Source organism: Phyllostomus discolor, chromosome 4 (genome assembly GCF_004126475.2).
Source record: "Phyllostomus discolor isolate MPI-MPIP mPhyDis1 chromosome 4, mPhyDis1.pri.v3, whole genome shotgun sequence".
Taxonomy (NCBI): domain Eukaryota; kingdom Metazoa; phylum Chordata; class Mammalia; order Chiroptera; family Phyllostomidae; genus Phyllostomus; species Phyllostomus discolor.
Window position 1 is genome coordinate 96,377,805 of NC_040906.2, and position 24,447 is coordinate 96,402,251.

The window sequence follows — 24,447 nt, forward strand, 5'->3', positions numbered from 1 at the left end:
TTTATAATTAGTATAATATATATGGGTGAAATCTGTTATACTAGTTAACTAACAAAAACAGAGCAACGAAAACTATGGCAGCTGTGATTATTAGTGATAATACTTCTTTTTTTAAGTATATTTTATTGATTATGCTATTATAGTTGTCCCATTTTTTCTCTCCTTTATTCCCTTCCACCCTGCACCCCATTCCTACCAGCATCCACCCCTGCCCCCCCACCTTAGTTCATGTCCATGGATCAAGTACATAAAAGCTCTTTGGGTTCTCCATTTCCTATACTATTCTTAACCTCCCCCTGTCTATTTTGTACCTAACACTGATGCTTCTTATTCCCTGTACCTTTTCTCCCATTCTTCCCCTTCCCACTGATAACTGTCCATGTGATCTCTATTTCTGTGATTCTGTTCCTATTCTAGTTTTTTGCTTAGTTTATTTTTGTCTTTGTTCTTTTTTAGGTTCAGTTGTTGATAGTTGTGAGCTTGTTGTTATTTCACTGTTCACAGTTTTGATCTTCTTCTTCTTAGATAATTCCCTTTAACATTTCATATAATAGGGGCTTGGTGATGATGAACTCTTTTAACTTAATCTTATCTGGGGAGCACTTTATCTGCCTTTCCATTCTAAATGTTAGCTTTGCTGATTAGAATAATCTTGGATGTAGGTCCTTGTCTTTCATGACTTTGAATACTTCTTCCCAGCCACTTCTTGCCTGAAAGGTTTCTTTTGAGAAATCAGCTGACAGTCTTATGGGCACTTCTTTGTAGGTAACTGTCTCTTTTTCTCTTGCTACTTTTAAGATTCTCTCCTTATCTTTAATCTTGGGTAATGTAATTATGATGTGCCTTGACGTGTTCCTCCTTGGGTCCAACTTCTTTAGGACTCTCTGAGCTTCCTGGACTTCCTGGAAATCTATTTCTTTTGCCAGATTGGGGAAGTTTTCCTTCATTATGTTTTCAAATAAGTTTTCAATTTATTGCTCTTCCTCTTCTCCTTCTGACACCCCTATGATTTGGATGTTGGAACATTTAAAGTTGTCCCAGAGGTTCCTCAGCCTCTCCTTTTTTAAAAAAAAAAATTCTTGTATCTTCATTCTGTTCTGGTTGAATGTTTATTTCTTCCTTCTGCTCCAAATTGTTGATTTGAGTCCTGGTTTCATTCCCTTCATTCTTGATTCCCTGTACATTTTCCTTTATTTCACTTTGTATAGCCTCTACTTTTTCCTCCATTTTGCAAACATACTCAACCATTTCTGTGAGCATCCTGATTATCAGTGTTTTGAACTCTGCATCTGATAGGTTGGCTATCTCTTTATCACTTAGTTCTTTTTCTGGAGTTTTGATCTGTTCTTTTGTTTGGGCTGTATTTCTTTGTATTAGTGTACCTGTTATGTTGTAAGGGGCAAGGCCTTAGGTATTCGCCAGGGCAGGGCAACCTACATTGTTGTGTTGCTGTGCTGTATGTGGGGGAGGGGTTAAAGAGGGAACAATGGTGCTTGTTCAGCTCTCAGCTGGCTTTCAGTCATTTCCCCCACTATGCACAAGTAAATTTGGCCCTTCTGGTGCTGATTTCCAGGTGAATCGGTTTGTGTATGTTCTAGGACCCTGTGGGTCTCTCCAGTGAACTCTCTTTTGAGTATGGGAGTTCTTCCTACCACTGTACCCCCAACAAGTTTTCACAGCCAGAGTTTTTGAGGCTTTCTTTTCCTGCACTGGAACACTGGGTTCCATGTCTGTCTCAATCCCCAGTTGTTCCTCCCAGTTTACTCCCATGCAATTGTGGGACCACCAGCTGCTGCCTTGTGGCATGTCCTCTTCGCCAAGCTGCCTGTCTCTGCCCCTCCTACTGGTCTGGATGAGTGTTTCTTCTTTAACTCCTGGGTTGTCAGACTTCCATACAGTTCAATTTTCTGGCAGTTCTGATTGTGTTTTGTTTTTAAATTTGTTGTTGTCCTACTTTTGGTTGTGTAAGGAGGCAAAATGTATTTACCTATGCCTCCACTGGCCGAAGTCTTCTCATACTTCTATTAGATTAGGATAGTCATTTGCTTATTGCTTTTTAACATGTAATTCTGATATTTACTAGAGTAATTTTAAAGAAAAATCTCATTTTATTCAATTTATAAATCTTGAATTTCAGTATAGAGCAGGTTTAGTTAAGAATATCTTATCTTGTAATCAACTAATAAAATTTTGATTAAACTAACATGATTATTTTTAAACGACTGAAATGCAGGCATTCAGATACATAAATTTTCTGATTGTTCTGTTTTGTCAGAGACATTAGCTGATACTTGGTTAGAAGAAGAACACATTGAGATTTTCTTAGTTTCTATAATTGGAAATATTCTATGATTATAAAATATTGTGAAGACATGTGGCAATACTTAGTCTAGACAAAAGGAAGAACAGTGGGATTATCAGAATGCTAAAAATATATTCTCATTCCTTTTTATAGAAAAAAGATAACCACGTGACATATTGAGTCTCATTCAGCCTTAAAATGGATGAACTTTTAAAAATGTTTGTGGTGATCTTATTGATGGGTTAGCCCAGGAAACATTCTCAATACCATTCTTCCTAATACTTCAAGCCACACAGGCTAAAAAGCAACATACTTCCCCCGCATGCCCTGCAGCTAGCATTGGCCTTACGATCTGGTTCTCACCACTGACATGTAAGGTGGAGCCTATGGGGGAGGGTTTGGGGAGTTTATACTCTCTCTTCCTTATAGTTTGTGCTTTGAATGTGGATGGGACACCTGGAGTGGCAGAAGTCAATTTGCAATCAAAGGCAACAAGTATGAGGACAAAAAGCCAAGGGCTTTTAATAACATTGTTAAGTGGCTATACCTCTTGTGTTGCCTTCCTCCCAGACTCTTAATTAAACAAAATGATTAAATGACTTTATTACTTTAATAATGGCTAGTTAGTTTTGTTGTTGTTGTTGTTACTTGTAGCCAAGGTAGCTTATTCACATAGTTCTCTACCAGTTTGAGATAAGTCTATACTTATGTGAAGCCCAAGCCAGCTCTCTGTCAGAAATATGGTTGAAATTTACTTTTGTGCAAGTAATCTAAAGCAGCGCTTTCCAAAAGAACTTTATCTGATGCTGGAAGTAGTTACATAGATGATACAGAATACATGACCATTGGACACTTGAAAAATGGCTAGTTGCAATTAAAGAAATAATGTTTTAATTTTGCACAGTTTAAATTAATTTATCTTGAAACTGAAATTAATTTATCTTGAAACTGGTAGCTACTGTCTATCATGTTGAACAGCACAGATCAAAAGAATTGCTAGTCTACTAAGAAAACTTACTAGTTCTCTTGAAGAAAATGCAGCCTTTCAGTTTACATAGTTGTCTTAGGCTCAAAAACATGTTATTATGGAAAAATGATGACTCTGGGGGCTTCCCACAGTGTCATGTTTGAAGGCTGTTAAACAACATTTAACTTGCTTATCAGCTAACTATGCAGAACTGCTACCAATTTAAGCATTTTACATTGACATCCATAATAAAGGATGTCTTTTTGGAATAATAATCTTATTCAGACTACACTCGTTCAGCTTTGTCAAGACCTTTGTATTCCCAATTACCAATGAAAAGAATAAAATTGGTGTGCCAGTCTCATTAAGCCATGGGGATAATAACTCTTTGAGATAAACTATAAATTATGGTTTGCAGAAGATGAGGTGTCTTAGAAAATCAGCTGCAAAGTGTAGCAACATGGTGCTAAGAGCAGTGAGACACTGAGGGTTGGCAGCTGATGGTCCTCTGGTGAAACGGCAAGAGCTGTGGATAATGATTATACCAGAAACCAGAAATCTATTGGGCTGCCATGTCCTAGAACATGGGATTCAAGACTATCTACTACACCCACATGTGATTTGAAGAAATGAGTCCACCGTGCCTTGGTGTGTTACATAAATCTAAAGAATCAGCATGCTTATATTCACAGCCTTGTTTAGAGTCCAAGGAAAAACTAATTCTGCAAGTGCGCAAGGTGGCAAGCCGAGCTTTCAAAGTCATCACCTCTTCCATCGCCTGGAGAGGGTCAGAGTCACAGACAGCTACTCCATCATCAGTTGCTTTCTGGCTACTGAAAACAGGTCAGCAAAGTCCCTTTGCTTGGGAACCTAAGCTCCTTTAAGTTAGGGTTATGCATAACTTTAAGAAATGGCTGACAAGCTGAACTTATTTCTGAGACAGGTCTATCTATAAACAGAATTCTAACAGAAATAATAAAGAAAATAAATTGAAGACTTTTGGCAAGCCATATGCATTTAATCCCTTGGTTCTTTGGTGTAAAAACTATCCAATTAAAAACATTCAATTTCAGAAAGCTGCCACCCCAATTCACATTTCTAACAAAAAGTAGTTGTACAAGGTGCTTCTTGAAACAATTACCAAAGAAACTGGATCAATTCAAAACTGATTTTCTCTTCAGAGAACTATTATTTATACTCAATATTATTCTCATGTTATATTGACAAGTACTCACTTCTCATTAGTTTGCTTTGTGATTCCTTTGCAAACACCTATGTTTTCTTCATAGGTTCTGCTTTGACCCACTTATTTTATAGTAGCTTCCAATGTCTAAGAAGACAAAAGTAACCATGTGGGAGAAGTTAAAACCCAGTCTTGATAGTGGAAGGCATAAGACATGGTCTGGAGGAATACACTGAGTCTGAAAGAAGCTCTCATGTAGACAATATCTCAGCTAAAGATGTATCAAGGCATGAATTCTTACCTATGATGTGGCTCTGAAATGCAGAATCTACAATTGTATCTTCTTCATCCTCTTGCAGGTTTTCATTTGCCTCTCTTATCTGCAGCAACAAAAAACTACTATAAGCTCTTATTTATTATGTTAAATAAATCTTTTGCCATCCTCAGAATAATGGCAGATTCTACAACATATATGTGTGTGTATATATACACACATATATATTTTCTTCATTCCACTTTTCCCCATTCTACCACTTGGCTTTATTACAAGTTTTAATTATACGAGCATATTTGCCAAAATATAACCCCAGCCCTAAAAATAACGACTCATATGGCACCTAATTCTACATAAGATTTTAGAGATAACAGCTTTGATTTTAATATTTAATAAGGCTAGTAACACAGAGCTCTAAGGAAAAATATTAAAGTCTAAGAAAATATAATTCTTCCAGAGTCAGTGACTTCCACTGCAAATTTTAATAAGACTAAAGAAATGTACTTAGATAACCTGACCCTTTCCTATACTGTAATGCTAAGAAAATGATATGGTATTTTTTGTTCTTCCTACAATGATACATGAAGTGACTATGACGTATACTCTGTGAACTAGAGTAGTGACACACTTATCTAGAGTTTTCAGATCAAAAACGTTTCCCTTATAGTTCAGTTGGAATATCCAGATGCTGGATGGTGTAGAATCAAGTGGAACTCTAGAGAGGATCTAATAACATTACAGTATTTTACAAATGAGAATTCTGAGATCCAGCAAGTTTCCTTAAATGTATTTGAAGTGACAACACTGGAACTAAAACCTAGGTCTGCCTTCCCAGTCTGATAGCACCAGTAATAATAAGAGTATCAACAGTATCAACAATGATAAAAACAGCAAACTATACTATATATGGGATGTTGACTAAGATATTCACACCCATGATTTCATAGTCCTCACAACAACATGAGGAGGCATGTGCTATTGTCAGATCCATTTTTGAGAGACGGACCCTGGATAAACAGACAAGATGAGTAAATTATACAGGTGATGGGACCAAGATTCAAATACAGCAAACCTGGTTTGAGATTTGTGTTTATTTGGGTGTACTCTGTTATTCCCAAATTTCTGTTTGAATATGACAGTGTAGACTGTGGCCCTTGGCATAATGACCCGAAAAAGCTTTTTAAAAATACATCCCTGCCAGTTACCTGGGAAGCCAATAATAACAAGGTGAACTGTGTAATGAATGCAATGGGGGTTCTGTTCAGGCATGTACATTAGAGGTTATGGTTGTTGGTAGATTTGCTCAGGGGCTTGAGTTGAATGCCAAGAAACTCTTATTTTATATTCATGATGTAGAAAGTCATATGGTTGCATACTAGCCTTGAGCTGAATTTAGCTTTTTACTTTTTACCTCCTATTTTCATATTTAATGGAATAGGAACAATTATTTACATTTTATGACTATAGTTCTAATATTACATTGTAACTGGTGCTTAATCTGTGCATGCTGAGAGCCAGAAGATGTCAAACTCAAGAGAGTATGTGGATGGCCATCCAACCTCACAAGAAGAGATCGTTAGGGGTTGAATGTCCAGAGGCCATGTTTCATCATTTTCCCATCAGCTGTCTGCTCTGTATGTACTTCCCTGATTGTTAGCACCTCTAGAGGTAGAAAGTTAGGAAACCTGGGTAAAAACTTTCCTTAATGAGCTCTGCTTATAGTAGTGCACATTTATGGATGTCAGAAAGGAAAGCATTATGAGCATTAGTGAGGTAGGCATGTTATTTGTTTGCCTTCCACAGTTCACTATGCTCAACCATCTGTTTGTGGCAAGGATACCAAAAGACTCACTGAGGAAGACATTACCCAAACACCTTAATTTCCATAAGCAATCCAACAACAGCCTTTTGTCTTCATTTATAGAAACATCAAGGAAATTTGCTTATATGTTCAGCCCATGCCAACTCTTAATGGCAATATGTTCCATATTTTCCTCTACCTGTTATGTAAGATAGCATTTCCCTTAGGTTTTTCTAAATTGACCCATTTTCAACTTAAAGGAATGACCCGCTAGCCTACTTACTGGAATGTGGGTAATTCATCTCCATCAGTCTATGAAACTCTAAATTAAAGAATCTAAAAATTAGAACAATATCCTCATTTTATAGATTAAAATAAAGAGGCTCAGAGAGGGCTAGTGACCTATTCAAGGGCACACAGGATTTCAGTTTTGCAGTGGGCATTCCTTATCCCTATTCACTGCTGTAATTCACTGTTCAGAGTGCACCATGTTGTTATAGGCATCCTTTTCCAGACCTTCCCAAGAATTACTATATTTTTCTTCATGTCTGGCAGTTAGATGTTTAGGCAGGATTCCAAGTATACATAAACCACAACTTTATTTAAGAGTAGCAATGATTTTCACTGTGTGTGTTGTTGTGGTGTGTGTGTATAACTGACCTGCTTGCCTTCCCTACTTCCCTTTCTATGAAACTTACCATCATCTTTCTCCAAGTATCATATTTAAGAAAGAAAACAGAAGCCAGCATGTAGTCCTACCTGTCAGCTCCTTGGCAGAACCTTTCTAGGGCTTTACGTGCCTTTAACAGCAAATACTAAATGTAGTCTCTAGGGATTTATCGGAGAAACTGGGCTTGGAGATGAGGCCCCTAGTTCTTTCAGCTCTCCTGGGCTAATTGACCCCTGAGGGGCAGATAACTAACAAAAGGGACTTTTCAATTTGAAGGAGAGGGATGAAGACTTAGCAACAGAATGTAAAATGGGCGAGTGTCTTAGAATGGCCTACCTGTTGACTCTATCCATACAAACAGATTGCTATGCAAAATGGTAAGTAATTAAAAAATCCATTTGCCTATGGCAATAAGGGGCATAATTTATGCTGACAGCAGACTCCCCTTGCTAATTACATTTTTCATAGGCTGAAATTAACATAAATTTTCATTCTTGATCACATAGTGCTTGAGTGTTGAGAGGCTGTGGGAAGCTTCCTGGGGTAAGGGGCTGCCCACTCAAGCTTTAAAATTTGCCAAAGATAGACACAAGTGGAACAATCTTCACATGGCAAGGCATTTCAAAGATAGGAGTGGTCACCAAATCAAGACGTTCAGCTCAGAAAACAAAGGTGGTTAGAGATTTAGATTTTCTCAATCACTGCTCTACCAGGGACAGATATAATCAGTAATATCCCTTTTGGTAAGAAGTAACAGGTTATTCACTGGCAATAACTATGGGCTGTTTTTGGTTTAAGTTTGTTGCCAGTACTTTGGGAACCTTCTAATAGTGCATTTCCAACTCTTGTCCACTTTTTGAGCTCAGTTGTAGATAAGAACGGTACCAAATATAAGTCTATACCAGGTAACTACTAAATATCATTGAACCCATTATATTCTGTTAATCCCTATCATTAGAAAAGGCAAGGAGGAATGAGCTTACTAAGGACACAGAAGGGAAAAGGGAGAAACCATTAACCACTGGCCAATATACATACATACTTACAGAATTAAACCCCATACCTGGGGATGATGCCCTTCATTTGGAATTCTGAATATATTTCTTCTCTGAATCATCCTAACCCTAATGTTTTCCCATGTACATGTTAAAGCTCATTGAGAAAGGAAAAGCACACAATGAACCTAAGGGAGATGGGAAGTGATCTTTGGAGGCAGAGCTCCGAGAAGGCAATGCCTGCAGAATGGTTAGTCATTTAGAAAAACTTTTCAGGAAGAGAGCAAAATATGCATGTTTCTTTTTTTAAAAAAGATTTTATTTATTTATTTTTAGAGAAGGGAGGGAGGGAGAAAGAGAGAGAGAGAGAAACATCAATGTGTGGTTGCTGGAGGCCGTGGCCTGCAACCCAACCATGTGCCCTGACTGGGAATTGAACCTGCGATGCTTTGGTTCACAGCCTGCGCTCAATCCACTGAGCTACAACAGCCAGGGCCGCATGCTTCTTATTAGCATCAAAATAGCATTTAGAATAGGATTGTTCAATTAAGAATGTTGAAATTATAACAGTTTGTAGAACTTAATAAGATGATAAATTGTCATTATGTACTATTTTGTGCTATTTTATCACCATTGGACCATTTTAATGAGATAATACTTGAGGCTTTTTTATTAGCATATGTGACTTTTTTCAGACCTTGTGACAGTAGGTGAGATAACATGAAATAATTTAAATTAAAATATTCATTAAAATAGCTATCTCTTTCCACTGCATGATGAAGTATATGGTACCATTAATTTAGTTATCAGTTTTTATTTTGTCCAGTGATAGATAGCAGGCTGGAGCTCTCTTTCTCTGAGACTTCTCATTTTAGAAAATTATCTAAATCTACAGGAACGAAGGACTTGCAACATGTAGCAAGCAGAGTGCATTTCTTTCTGAATTATCTTTTCTGGGGATGCCTTTTCTCCTCTTATAATGATTTTATATAATTTAAATAAAAGTACAAAGTAACATGGTCCATGTCTAAATTACACAAAATTAGAACTAAGTGGACTGTAAATAATGACATAAATGGGGATATATGCCTTTAATTAAAGTTTTTAAAGGAGAAAAATTTTTAATTTAGCAAAGCATTAATAGGAATTTTACACATGTTGGAATGTATCTAACAATCCTGAAAATGGACTTACAGTTACCAGTGAACTAAATGGAGGTCTGCTACATACATGGATTTGTAATAGGTATGGAAATAATCTTTCTACTGTTATTACTGTAGTTTAAAATAATTACAATGCCTTAGGACCCTCATAACTAAATGTAGTCTTAGTTTGTAAAAGGCAAGGGGTAGTGGCATATTAAGTTATAAGGTTTTTAATGGTTTTATTCAGGAAAAAAGTATGCTATGTAATGCATTATGTGCAGCTATTGTTTCCATCCAAAGTAACTACTATCAGAATTCTTTGCAACACACTTTGAAATAAGCAGAGAGCAAATTTACCTTGAGCCCTAGTGGGGGAAAATTCCTTTAAACTCTGAATTTTAAAAGGTTCTTGGGTATTCACATCAATGTGCCATGGTATAGAATACATCTTATTTTACATCTAATCTCTTTCCTACATGGGCTGACGACATATAAGAAAGTAGGTTTTTCAGTGCTGTTTGTGTACTAGTCCCAGTGAAGACTATGGTAATGTCCTTTCTGCAATTAGTAACTTTAGCCCACACTACAATGATGATTATGGAGATGAAATGAAAAACATTGCATTTTACATTTAAAAAATGACTAGCTGGTCAGCTATCCAGGTTAATAGCGTTCCTCTCTATGGGAAAGCTTCCCAGCATGACTAATTTTGTCCTGCAGCTAACTAGAAGAATTAGCATACCCCTGTTGATTATGTCTACATGGGGTGTTTAGGGAATCTCTGTACTTCACAGAAAATAATAAGACTTTCCTGCAGTTATTCTGGAAGGACTCAAGGAAACCTCTCACTATACTGTGAAAGACTGTGGGGAAGAGAGGACAAGCATGACAAATTGCTTTACATTAGGAAGCAATGAGAAAGCAAAAATAAAATTGTAAAAAAAAAAGCAGAGGGTCTTTTTGTTTTTTTTAGGGACTTCTGTACAGTGAAGATATACTCTCTGCTGTCAGAACCATATTGAATGGGCATAGTTAAATTGAGTGTGTCTGATAAGGGCTCTGCTAGGCTATCAAAGTTTTAGATCAGTTAGACTGAAGTTCTGGCATATTGCACATTTCCACACATTGTTTGTTCTCTCTGCTTCCTTACATGACACAAGGGCAGCCTAGATATGCTTATAATTTTCGGTTTTATAATGCAGGGCACATCTACATTTTCACAGAAGAGATGATTCCAATGGAAGTCAAGAGTCTAGAGGGGGGAATTAGAAAAAAAAGCTTTTGCAAAGAAGATAGTCTGCACATGACTCCAGAGTTTTTTTTTTAAAAGGCCTTATGTGTCTTTAGATTCAAGAGCTTTTGAAAAAAGGTTAAATATGCACTCATCTCAAATTATAGTATGTCTGTGAAACTATAAAGAACCCTAAACGTCAATAAGCTATTAAATTAATAATTAATAACTACTAATATCAATCATGATTACTTGTAGAGCCTCATCTATTTTTGAACTACTCTAGAAAAAATGTGTTATTACTTCATATTTTAAGTTTCCCTTAAGAAAATGATAGCATGCATTATATTGTACAATCTAGTTTACAAGAGTATAAAAATATATGGATACAGCCAGTAATTCTGTGAAGGGAATTTTTTCATTTAACTGCTTTAAAGCTTACAGAAAGAAACATTGAACATAATCAAATCAGTTATGAAAGCACAGAAAGAATATAAAGTGAATAAGTGCAGCTTAAGCTAATTTTAAGATAGAAGTATTATTTGAAACTGGTACACCCTGGAAAATATAAAAATGTCCTTTTATTTTTAAGTATATTTTATCGATTATGTTATTACAGTTGTCTCATTTTTCTCTCCCCTCTATCCCCCTCTGCCCTGTACCCACTTCCTCCAGCATTCCCTCCCCCTCACTTCCTGTCCATGGATCGGACATACAAGCTCTTGGCTTCTCTATTTCCTATACTATTCTTAACCTCCCCCTGTCTATTTTGTGCCTACCAATTATGCTTCTTATTCCCTGTACCTTTTCCCCCAATTCTTCCCCTCCCCCTTGTTTTAAAAAGGACATTACCCACTTTGTTCTGAAATTCTCAATTAAAAAACTAAAGGTTAGGGAGTCAAGTTCCAGAAAGGATTTCTTAGTCTTAACACCTTCTATTTGATACATATTAAATCAAATCATCTAAATAGTCAATTTTCTTTCATATAGTTCAGCACTTTTATTTTTTACAATGATATTCACTCCTCCTTGTGTTGCTGGAAATGATGGAAATAATCATCAAAATAGGGTCCTAGCATCAGGGTATAATTTTCCGATGACTCCAGCAGCCTCATCTGCCTGCACTGTGATCACACACTCTCGTTCTGAAGATGCTAAAAAAGCAGCATCGCTGAAGGGGGCCAGGCCTGCTCGCCCCCCAGCTGCCATCTCTCAGTTATAGTTGTCACCAAGCTTTCCCTCTTTTTTTTTCTTGCTTTAACTTTCTCTTTACCCCATAATGTCTTCTTGCCCATATATTTTTGTCAACGAAAGGGAGAAAGAACCCAAACCAGCCTGTCGGAGAATCTAACAGTTGATAACCAGATGGTGGAGCACTTACCAGGGACCCTTTTGGTATTTCTCCCTCAGCTTTGGTTCTGATGTTTTTCTTCTGGTTTCCTTGTGTGCTGATAGAGCTGCTGGTGAGACAGGAGCCCTGGGAGCTGCCCTTTAACACACTCCTGCAGGAAACATTATTTGATCCACTTTCTGTCTGGTGAGCTGCTCTCTTATCAACTCTGCAGGTAGAAAGTGATTCCTCTGATAAATTACATTGCTCTTCTTCAATCACTCTATTTTCCCAGTTCTTTAATGTTTAAAGTAACCCCCACATACCTCTTTGTCTTTAACTCTTTGAGTGATAGTGTCTCTCAGTGGCCTTGATCAAATCTTTACCTGATATTCCAGTACTGTGTCAACTTAGATTTGATAAAATAATCCTTTATTTTTATTTTATGACAGCTTGTGAGACGGGGGGGCAGTAAAAACCACTGAAAAGTGATCGCTAACTTCATTTCTGACTTAAGATCAGCAGGAAATGTAATTTCCTCTGGAAGTTTCTCAGTATACTTTTGCTTAGTATATGCATACTTTAGAATGCATGTTTAATTTCCTTCTATTTCATGCTATGTGGGTACATTCATGGGTCCTAGTATAGGCTGAATTTCTTTCAACCTTAATAAAACTTACCATTCTTTAATTTCAGAGACCATTGGTTTGGTTAACAAAGTAACATGGACTAAATTATCATTTTATTGCTAACTTTTATTTCATTGTTTAAATTTTGGCTAATGTATAAAAAATGTTATCCTGCATTTCTGATTTTATGAAAAACATGCTTGGCTGGCATTTAATGTTCAGGAAGCAAACAACTCTCCCTGTGGGTAAGGCCCCCCACCCCCAACACCATCACCCTCTTTGCCCATGCGTTACCTGTTCAGAAGTTCTGTCATAAAGGTATCTTTTGTTGCACATGGAACAGGACTGGGTCTATTTCTCGGTTCAAACTTCATTTGGTCGTAAATGTCGTGTGGTGTTTTTAGATTATTTTTGCTTTGTAAACTCCCGTTGGGAGGATCTGCCAGCTCTGTATCCCTGTTAAGCTCATTTTCTATCTCACACTGGAGCTCAGGCTTCTTCTTCTCTTTTTTTCTCTCTGATTTTAACTGCTTAGTTCCAAAGCTCAAGGCTTTTGCATCTTTCTTTTCCACTTTGGTTTTGGAGACGTCCATTTTCCTGCTACTGAGAGCGGGAAGTCGACTCCTCCGAAAACCAAACCAGCTGGCAAAAGAAGGCCCAGGCTTTGGCTTCGCTTCCACAGTTGTGGACTTTGTTTGCACTTGGCCCTTTTCCACATTCTCCTGAATGCACAACATGACCTTTTCTTCGATTGTGGGTGAGAGGGGGGCTTCTGGGCTCATAGCATTAGTCCTGGCTATAGAAGTATTTGGATAGATTCCAGAAGTTTCTAGCTTGGGGGTCCTGCTTGTTTCCAAACTGCCTGGGCACTGTGTCCTCCCTGGGCTCTGCAGGCCTCGTGGGCAGTCTGCCGGGGTGGGTGGGCATCTGCAGTGGTCCCTGCCTGGTTCTTCAGGTGCAGCCTCACTTGGGCATCCTCCCTGGGCATAGGCCTGCTGGTCTTCAGGTCCAGGTGGGGTGAGGAGCCCTTCAGATTTTGGAGGGATCCTCAAAGGCAACTTGCTAGGGCTTCCATGCCAGCTGCTGGAGCTGCCTGTGCTCCCCAGGGAGCCTTGCCTCGAGGGGGCACGGCCCAGGGTCCTCCCAGCAGTGGGGAGGCTGTCAGACATGGAGGCTGAAGGGGTCTTGCTGGGAGAGCCATCTATGGAGGAGCTCTGCCGGGTCAGAGAACTGCCTCTCTCTGCAGTGTTGGTAATAATCTGAGTTCGGACTTTGCCTGGCCCTTCCATAGGGGGTGTGGGGGGCTTCTCACCTGAGTGAGCACTGAAATTCTGGCTGCGGGCTTTAGCTCCATTCATGCCTAAAGCTGGTTTCAGATGTGGCTTGTTGGAGGAAAGAGACCTTTTTACAGACCTGTTTTCTACTCCGTCCTTTCTGTCAGCCCCAGGGATGTGATTTTCCATTGACTCTGGCATTGCTGCTTCCGGGGGGAGCCCTTCAGCCAAACTGCCTTGTACTTGTAAACTCAGAGGAGTCACAGGTCTTTCGCCCACTGTGGCCTCAAGGCTTGCTGGAGTCCCAGAATGTTCTGGCTTTGACTTGCTTGCAGCAGCAGAACTTTTAGAGGCTTCATTGAGACTATCTTTTTCATGTTTCCCTGGCACTGTGGAACTTTTCCTGAGCAACTGGGGAGACTTCATGAGAACTTTGAGCCCAACTGGGAGGCGAGTTCTCAAACTTTTCTCATGAGCATTCTGACAACCATGTGGGGCATTATGGCTTTTGGAGGATGGTGAGGGACTGTTAACCTGAGATGATGGCGACTCATTTACCCCTAAAAAGGGAGGCTTGGGTGATGTGGAGACACTGTCATTCAGCTGTCCTTTTCTTCCTGGAGAGACACTCGTGGAGGATGATATGTCCAGAGGTTCATGGGCTGAAGAATGATTCTTGGGAGTCTGTAACCCTGTGTCTGTTTGTGTGGTCCCAAAGGTTTGGTGAGGTGGGGTTTTGGGGGCACCTCTCTTTGGAGAGACCTTTGGGGGCCCTGGGGCCATCATGGCAAATGAGCTGGAGGAGGTATGAGCAGAGCATCTGGTCTGAATCACTGTTTCTGTGGAGGGCAGAGGATGAGTAAAGATGGGTTTTTTGAAGGCCACAGGTTTCTTCCCCTGCACTTCTGTGTGATTCGGGGAAATGAGAGGAGCAGAGGATCCTTTCAGAGGGGTTGGTTTGAATACAGTCTTTGCTGTTTCATCAGTGATGCTGGTTTCAGTCTTGGCAGACGAAGGCAGTGGCAAATAGTCATAACTGGGCCTAATGAGTAGGGAGAGTGACCTGCCTGGAGGGGGTGGGGGAGAAGGTGATTTCACCCTTGCCTCTGGCCCAGGGTCACAGTGCTTATCCCTTGTGAGAGGTTCTCCAATGCCACCAGGCTCAATGAGGGGCCTTGAAAGCAACTGTGGTGCTGAAATCTGACTCTTGGAGCACTGGACCCCATCCCTCCTGCTGGACATTCTGGAGCTGCGTTTTGGAATGTGTGAGTCTGGCTGTATGTCCCAGAGGTGCCCTGGGCCTCCAGTCCTCTTGAACCGGGAGAGTTTCCCAGGAGCCAAGGCTAGTGAGTTTTCAAGAACCACTGGGACTGATGAGAGGGCTCTAGTGGAGGTTTCAGGCTCCACTATTTTTGATTTCTGAGGTGAAGGCTTCCTCCTGGCAGGTATTTTTGTCAGATTTTGCTTCTGACAGATACCCATGGACATCAAAGATCTATAATTACTCTGGCATGACACAGTATGTGTTGGTTTGGCCAGTTTTTGTCTCTGAGTATTTTGCGTTACTGTCCTGGAGCTGAAAGATTCAGTGGGTGCCTCGGTGACATTATCTGCACAGTCTTTTGGAATGTTTTTCTCAGTTTGCTCTTCAGGTCTCCTTACAAAAGTGTAGTCTCTCACAGCAGCCCCTGGCTGTGAGTGAGCAGTTCCCTGAGGTATAGGTTCAGTGTGTTCTTCCTTGGGTCCAGTGGTGGCCTGACTGATGGAAATTTCATTTCTGCTAACAGTGACAACACCTGTCTGGTGGGAGCTAAATTCAATGGGTTCACCATCTTCTGCATCAAATATTACAGTAACACATTCTTCTGAAGAAGTCCTTTTGACAACCCTTTGCTGCTTTATGAAACTGAACATCTTTGGCCTACTCTCTAAGTGGATGGGCATTTGTTTTTCCTCCTCATCATGAGACTCAAGTTGAGGTTTTCCAAGTCCCATGAGGATGTCCAGGTTTTCCATGGACTTGTCAGTGTCCACAGTCAATGACAAGTCTGAAAGGCTTTTCTCATCACTGCTATCTATATGCAATTCATCGAGGGTTTCATTGTCATCAGTGTCTGAAAGCTGGAGATTGCCACGGCCCTGTCTGTCAGGACCCCTCTCTCTCTGCACCCAAGGTACCTGCATCATTGGGCACAGCTTCCTCTCCAAAGGACAGCTGCTGGCACAAGTGCTCAGCTTTTCCAGTCTTTCCCTGGGGTAAGATGAAGATGTGTCTTCTGAAAAGTGTTTTCTGTTCAACTCCCAGCCAAATAGACTGTCAGAAACACTGTGAGTTAATTTACAACTATGCAGCCTACAGGCCTGGTTTGGAAAGGCTTTATTCAATGCCAAGGAGGAAGAGTCCTCATCAGCATCATCATGAGAATCTGTGTCATAAACAAATGCCTTGTGGGGCTCCTTGCAGGGTTTCCCCATGCCAGCTGGTTTGCAAGGGGGGTACTCCTTGAGACTACTACTCTTAATTCCTGGAGAGTATATGCCTTCATTTGAGTTCATGCAATCTTTATAACCCCATTTGGTTATCACTGATGGGGGCTCAAGTAATACTTTTTGCTTCTGTAGCCTTCTTAGTCCTTCCAAAATGTGACTTTCCTTGATACGAGTTGGAGGTAGTTCATCTGTAGGACTAGCAAAGCCACTTGGGAGTGAAGAATCAATACTCAGCCTTTTATCCCAGTTTTGTGATGATGGCTAGGGAAGAAAAGTAGATATCAGAAATGACAGAGTCATGTGGATTACAAATTTATAACAGGAAAAGTCCATCATTGAATCTAATTTGTTCTAGTGGTTGATAAATATTCACAATAAATGCATACATTAATTAATTAATGGAAAGTAATTCATTAACTGTATAGAAGATCTCTACTTCTCTAGGCCCTGAGCTAAACAGTATAGTATATGATTTAAAGAAGTAGAGAATAAGGACCTGCCCTCAAGAAGTGTGCACCCCAGCCCTGGTTGGTGTGACTCAGCTGGTCAGAGCATCATCCTGTAACTGAAAGGTTCTGGGTTCTATTCCTGGTCGGGGCACATGCCTAGGCTGTAGATTCAATCCTTGTTCCAGGTGCGTAAGGTCCCTAGTCTGGGTGCATATGGAAGGCAACAAATTGATTCTTTCCTTTTGCATCAATGTTTCTCTCTCTCCCTTCCTCTCTCTCCAAAAGCAATGAAAGAATGTCCTCAGGTGAGGATAAAACATAAAAATAAAAAAAATAAAAAGCAGCATGCACCTGGCAGAGGAGAGTACTTGAGCACAAATAACTGAAAGTCAAGGGCACATATGAGAAGTGCAAATGCCATAGATATTCCAGAAATTCAAAAGAAACCCATATTTCTCTTTGGAAAAGCCATGTGCTGTTTTTTAAACCTACCTAGCCCTCGAAAGATGGCTAGTTTTGCCTTAATTTTAAAGTGGGAAGAATCATTTCTAGTTAGAAGAAATGCTATGTCAAAGACACAAATTGAGAAGGTAAGTGTAAGGTGCACTTACAGAATAACCAAAGACAGTGTGAGCTCAGTGTGTAGGAGCGGTAACAAAGGTAAATGGAAAAGTAGGTTAGCCCATGTCTTTATGGTCCCTTGCATTCTACCATCTGATAGAATGTCATGTGACTTCATGGGTTTGTCAGGCAGTGAACACCTGTGAAATACAGCCACACATATAGCAGTGGGGCATTTGCTCTTAGAACCCATAGTAATGATTCACCCACTAGCTTATAAAACTCGATTTCTTATCCTTTATACCTCCATGAATACTAGGGTTAGTTTTGAAGAAGTGACCAAGAATTGACAAAGAAAAAATACTGCATTCCACACAGATACTCATATTTTTTCACAGCACTGTTAATAACAAATGGAAGAGCAGGAGGGAACTAACACTGACTAAACAGCTGTTGTATACCACACACTTACACACTATTCTGATTTAATTCTTAGAACAGCATCATGAAGAAGACAGTTTCATTGTATTTACTAGGGAAGAAACTGGGATTCAGCAAGATCAGTCTCTTGGAAATTATACATCTAAGGAAGAGCTGGTGTAAAGCTTTGACCTCTTATTTCCTGGGTTCTTTTAATGACTGAGTTCCAAAGTGGCCGTATGGGCATCTGAACCCAGACAGCCTGGCTCTAGGGCCTGCACAACTTAATCTTCATGGCACACTACAGGAGTCAAGCTCAGTTTCTGTTTTCCCCTCTATATTAGCCAATATCATATGAGAGATTGTAGGTTATTGCCACGTTTCTCTCCAATGGAATGCTGGTTTAATCACAAACCAGCACTTAGGAAAATTGGTAAAAGGTGGGCACTGACCTAATGCCTTTTTTTTCAAGGCTGTATAATTAATGGTGAAGAATTTCAATGCATGAATCTGGTGGTTTCAGATGTGCACTATATACCTATCTTGACAAAGAGTGTAGTTCCCCTTGGCATCTTCATGCCAGCAGACCCCTGTGCTGTACCTCTGAACACCAACCATGTGCTCATTAGTAGAGGTTGAAAATGTGTCAGAAACTTACACTGGATTCTCAGCTTTTTAGTAAGCTATGAACATTTGTTTATATCTAAGACATTTTCATAGAAATTACTCTTGCTATCAACAATATATTATATTATTTATTTGTGTTGTGTTATCTGTTTTTATTTTTTCAAATTATATACTTTCTTTAGAAAATTCTTCAGGGTCATAGTTGCTGTGGATAGATGCTATTTGGTGATGATTCCCCTGCCCCCTCCTCTTCCCTGTACCATTAAAAACTCCTTTGGTAATCAGAAGAAATCCTGTTGAGTTTGGGCATTATGAACTGACCAGTGAGAGGACTGCCACAACTTGGGTTAATAAGAATTTCCATGATCTTTTGATAGTCACATTCACGATAAAGAAGAGAAGGCAGGCAAAAGTACCTAGCAAGAACTTGAAAAAGGATGACTTGATGTGTTCAGCCTCTGCCCACCTGCCTCCTTCCTGCCTTTCCAGAGTCTTCCCACACTGTGGTTTAATTCATCCCAGGGCCAGTGGCACAAATGTCCCCGGACCCAGGATCTCTGCCTGGGGAGATTAGCTACATTCTTCAGTTTTCCACAGGAGGTTATGGTATTCAATAACTTGAGAAAAGTTTGGAACAATTTTGAAACTGGAAATAAAAAACATGGATCCCTGCAGGAGAGACCATGGAATGGAGCAGGTATTTCCCACAGGCAGCTTCATTCTTTGTGGAAAGTTGGAAGAGCTTTGCAGTGGGAGCAGTTGGCTGAGAGATGCTGCTAAGGCAGAGGCCTGGGTTTAATGTCCATAGTCCATTTCTGTTTCTTAACTGGACAACAGTTCTACACATTTTTTAAAAGAGTATTCTTGATCTTAGTGGGAACAAGTGCACCTCAACAACTGGAACAATTTCTCTGAGTTTTAGGCTGATTCAACAAGGACAGTATAGCCAAATGGTTAAGAGTGAAGGTTCTGGAACCAACTGCCCAACTCTGTCACTGCCTATGACATCTTGGGCTAGTTCCTTAATTTCTCCGCATCTCAGTTTACTCATCTATAAAATGGGGGGAGGGCGATTGGAAGACCTATTTAATAAGCCATCTTGCACATTCAGTGAGCCCATACTTATGAAGAGTGTGAACAGCTGTGTGGCACATGGTAATCACTCATGCATTAGGCCAGAATTTTCCATGTAGGGCAGGCTAATACATTTCATGCAGGCTTCTTTTCTGTTTCTAAACAAAACAGCACCAGAAAAAATACTTGTAGACTAAAAAAGAGGCATTGGCCATATATTTATTAATATGTAAGTTAATTATATTCAAAATCAAAGCACATTATATATTTATTGTATGTTATTACTAAATGAGTACCTGGTACGTAGTAAGAACTATAGAACTTCCTTAAATAGCATAAATTTAAAATGTCTTTGCAGGACTGGGTCTCATTCCCTGAGTCCCTGAGAATTGGGACTTTCCTCTGTGAGATATGATGGGTGTGCTGGTACTCCCTGACCATTCTGAGCCAGGACCTTTTCAAATCTCCAGATCATGGACCCGGAGTATGTCTGAAATGTCTTAAGGGCCTTATTGCTCCTTTTTTCAAAAAAGAGGTTTCCCTAGAAGATCAAGGACTGTTCTAATTGGAAGAATTTCAGAAGAATGAGAGATAGAGAGCGAGAGCGAGAGAGAGAGAGAAAGGGAGGGAGGGAGGGAGGGAGGGAGGGAGGGAGGGAGGGAGAGAGGGAGGAAGGAAGAGAAAGAGAGAGAGAGAGCAAGAAAGAGAGAGAGGAAGGAAGGAAGGAAAGAAGGAAGGGAGGGAGGGAGGGAGGGAGGGAAGGAGGGAGGAAAAAAAGTTCTCAGAAGGGGAGAACGAAAGAGTGTGAGAGTAAAAACAGCAGAGCAAGAGGTTCTGGGAGCCAATAATATTCATAAAGAGAGGGGACAAAGTCTTCTCTGTCTGGTAAGAGCCAGGTCCCTAGCAGTCATTCTTCATAACTCCAAACATCTCCTTCAAAGGAACAGTTTTGATAATGCAGCAGGCTCCTCACTTTGTATTAGAAGTCTGAGTCCAAGGGAATAAGCTCTAAATTCAAGTTAAAAATCTTTCTCTGAATTCTTGACAAAGAGTATGACAAAACTACCCCTCACCAATATTTCCTGGCAGTTTGAATTTCCTGGTTTCTATGCTCCTGGAATTGTAAACTTAAATTACAAGAATGAGAAAAAATAACCTGCAAATAGTCTGATTTGGGATTTCAATTCCCTTTTACTCTTTGCTTTTCTTCAACACTAGGAAACTGAAAACAGCTATTTCAAACACTTGGCCTACACCACTGTACAAGGATATTTATAAAAAGCATGAAGGAATCTTTGGTTGTGTGAGCCCACTTTGCAGATAGAGTCATTACAACAGTAGAGTTATTTAAAAACCTGCTAAAGGAATGCCTGGCAACTAAATAGGGACATGCCAACCCCCACTGAGCTGTGGTGCCTGTCGTCTTCCATGGTATTTTCTATTATGCCACCCTCTGACTTACAATCAATTAGTGTTTTAATTACATTGAGTAGAGGAGGTTAATACAATACATGATACTTTTGAGCAATAAATTCCTACAAAGTGAATGATACTTCCAAAACTTTGGGCCATTTATTGAGATAATCCACTACTCTCTCTTTTCTCTAGGGAACAACAACAACAACAACAACATCAACAACATTCTCTTTGAGTTCTCATGGATGCTCAGTCTGGAATGGCTTGGCAAGTGGTCTTGCTGACTCTCAACTGCAGTGGACAGTAACAAGTGTCTCTGGGCATTACAGTGATGGAGGATGTCTATAAAACTAATGGGAAATGTCTGAGTTGATCTGAGGTGTGGTCAGTTCTATTAGGCCAGGGTTCCAGGTTCCAGGTTGATAGAAACCTGTAAACTCAGCGGGCTCTGCCAAAGCACAGAAAGGAAATGTTTTCCTCTTCCCAACTCCCTCCCATGAGGTCCAAGTAATTTGCAGTCAAATCAATATTCCACTTCTCATGTGCTTTGTGATTCTGACAAACAGTTCAAGCTTTTTTGAGCCAGATTCCTCTGCAGAATGGGGAGAATAACATTTCCCTGTATAGTTTTTGTGAGGAGTAAATGAACAGGTGCTCAGAAAAATGGCCATTTCCTTCTTAGCCCTCCTTCCCACCTCCCACCTTCCTACTAGAAGAAGGTTCTTTTCTGGTTCACACTGGTGCTGAAGTGCCTAGAAAAGAGGCCTTACTCTTTTTCTGATGTTCTTCCCATCATGCCACGTGTATGAGGAGCCGCTGGAATACTCGCTGCAGGTGCTCGAAAGAGATAGTTCACTGCTGCTACAGCTATTGCGAGGGCAGAGATGAGCAGGGGTGACAACTCCCAGGCCAGGGCATTTCAGAGCAGGGGTTCCTGATTTTGTGTTCAGCTGGCATTCCTGAAAACATAGGAAACCTGTGAGCTAGGGTTTTGCTTTGGGGAAGTAAATATCAACTCAACCTCATAATGAGGCATAAGTGAATAGAACAAATTAATCTCTTAGAGCTATATTTATTCTTTTGAAAAGTGAATAATGATAATACTGCCTATCTTATAGGGTTGCTTCAGGGACCAAGTGAGGTTCTAGATGGCAAGTATATAGCACACTAACTGCAGTAAGTAGGTGCTTAATTGGTGAGAGGTACCATCTTCATTAGGTAAAAGTCTCACAATGGTAGTTTCCTATTTTATCCAGTTATAGTGGTGAAAGAATTAGATCAATATCAAAACATAACTCTAATGCTATGTAAGGAAGCAAACAGAGTAACATCTTTGGCTGGAGTTCAAGAGCATGAGCACCAGCCTGGGAGTCTAGCACCCTGGATACATACAGCCATTAGACATGAGACTTTGAGCAAAAAACAAACAAACAAACAAAAAAACATTTAACTTCCATGATCCTTAATGTCTTCATTTGTAGAGTGGAGCAGTTCTACCAGATTACCCCTGGTTCCTTATGGTTTTGATGCATCATTCTAAGTCAGGAATCAAATGCCTGGAGCATTTCTATACCACCTTCCAGGAAGCCATGTACAGTGGAACACCAGCCTCAGGACCAAGGAGGTTCTATTGTAAAAGATAATGGGACTTTTCATATCAGTTGGCTGTCCAAATAATAAAGACTATCCTATCAAATAGATCTGGTTTCCTAGCAGAAGATCCAGGTAGTTCAAATTCTAGAGGGTCTGCAAAGAACATGGGTGACAAAGTTGTAAACATCCCAACACCTCTCAACAGCCACTTTATAGGCTCCTAATGTAACAGATGAAGCAACACAACTGGACAGGCTAAACTAATTTAGCATCCCAACCATGGGAATGGAATCTCTCCATTACTGTCTAATTCCAGTATCCTATCTATATAAATCTTTGTCTCAGAAACTCTTTGATGGGGAACCATCTGTCTTTGTGTCACTTGGAGAATGGCAAAACCACTTACTTATGCAATCTATTAACACTTTATGGGTGCCTTTAGTACCTGAGTACTTATCAGTGTTCTCCAAATGCAATTCCAACTGACAGTGACTAAACACCAGCTTGGGGAATGAAAGTAATGCTATTGTGAAAGTACTTGTAGTAAATATGAAACCCCTACATAAGGACAGAGGGTATGATTAATTTGCTGTCTAATCAATATCCATAATTCTTAGTAATGTTAGATTTCCAGGGTTAGGCAACTGCCTTGCTATCAATACTTCATTTTTGCTGCATAACAGTCTCTTTAAGTGACCTTAAAAATGCCAAAAAAAAAGTTACTACTGTGTTTTTCCCCTTGAAATTTGACTCTAAATATCATTAAAAGGAAAACTTGTCTTTAAATCCAGTTTTTAATGATATCTATTGATTTATGATGTTGTTTAGTGCTGGACATAACTTAAGGGGTATTCATATTTATTTATCAACACATGCCTCCAAGCAATGGTCCTATTGCACAGGGATACCTGGCATTTAGACTGCAGCCACTATGTACATGTGAAATGCGCCCTGAGAGAACTCTCAGAAATATCACATCAGTCTCCACTTCTACTTGTGTGCTTTCTATTTTCTCCATTCTGTTCTTTCATATTTGGTTGTTTTGAGTTAGCAGAGTGGTGGTTTTACTTAGGAGTGACTTTCCCCTGACAGATTTGACTACTATCCAGAGAGAGATTGTGTCTGTTTCCTGAGAAGCCATCCAGACCTAAACTTCTACAATGGCCCATTTTCACACTCTGCATGGCTTTCCAGTAGAGTTTATAGTCTATCTTTTCCCAGGATACTGAAGTTCATATGTGATTTTCCTGTCTTTCCCACCTATCCCTTCCCACTACACCTATCAAAATTAAACCTATTTTTACACCTTAACTCCATTCCAAGGCCTCTTTTAACAAATATGTGTCCCTGCCCAGTTGATGCCCATGTGTGTGCCTATGGTACAGATGCTGGTTAAGATGACAGGAAATTAGAACTCCGAAAATTAGCTGGAGAAAGAACTGCTGTCCCTCCCTTGGTCTTGACCTTGAGATGTCCAGATGTGATAGAAGATAATTCAGGAAGATGAGAAAAGCCCATCAATGTCATGGAGGCAGATGGGGTCAGAGTGGTTAAGCAGAGAAGTGTCTACTAAGCCAGGCTTTTCACACTTTAATGTGAACACAATTCATCCAGGATCTTGTTTTATGCAGATTCTAATTTAGTAATTCTGAGGTGGGACCTAAGATGTACTTTTAACAAATTCACAGATGCTTCAGTGCGGCTGGTTCAGGACCTATGCCTTCTGTAGAAAGGCCCCAGGAGAAGCTATGAGAGGATCTACTTCTTATGTGAATCTTGTGGTAGCATGTTGTGTCATCTCACAGTCTGATCTGAACTGAGCTGAGGAAGGACCAAAGGAATGACCTGAGCCCATCCATGGGCTAGTGGAATGGGGTATGTGTGTGTGTTTGGGTGACTATAGGGTAATTCCTTGCAAAAAAGGAAGAAGGGGCTAGTCCTTCCTACTGGGACATTCTCCCACCATTCTTCTACCTTAGACAATCAATGTTTGAAGGTAATAGTGGACCAGAATCT

At 40.0% G+C, this 24,447-nt stretch overlaps 1 protein-coding gene across 4 annotated transcripts in view; it reads right to left on the bottom strand.

The window, feature by feature from the left end:
• Positions 1 to 24,447, bottom strand: part of NCKAP5 (NCK associated protein 5) — a 1,018,052-nt gene that overhangs the window by 101,851 nt on the left and 891,754 nt on the right. For all 4 annotated transcript variants that reach the window (XM_036025027.1, XM_036025026.1, XM_036025025.1 and 1 more), the window contains 4 exons: positions 21,609 to 21,797; positions 12,822 to 16,552; positions 11,950 to 12,127; positions 4,754 to 4,832 (listed from right to left, as the gene is read on the bottom strand). In XM_036025027.1, the coding sequence (XP_035880920.1) occupies positions 4,754 to 4,832; positions 11,950 to 12,127; positions 12,822 to 16,552; positions 21,609 to 21,797 (4,177 nt within the window). The remainder of the gene's footprint in view (positions 1 to 4,753; positions 4,833 to 11,949; positions 12,128 to 12,821; positions 16,553 to 21,608; positions 21,798 to 24,447) is intronic.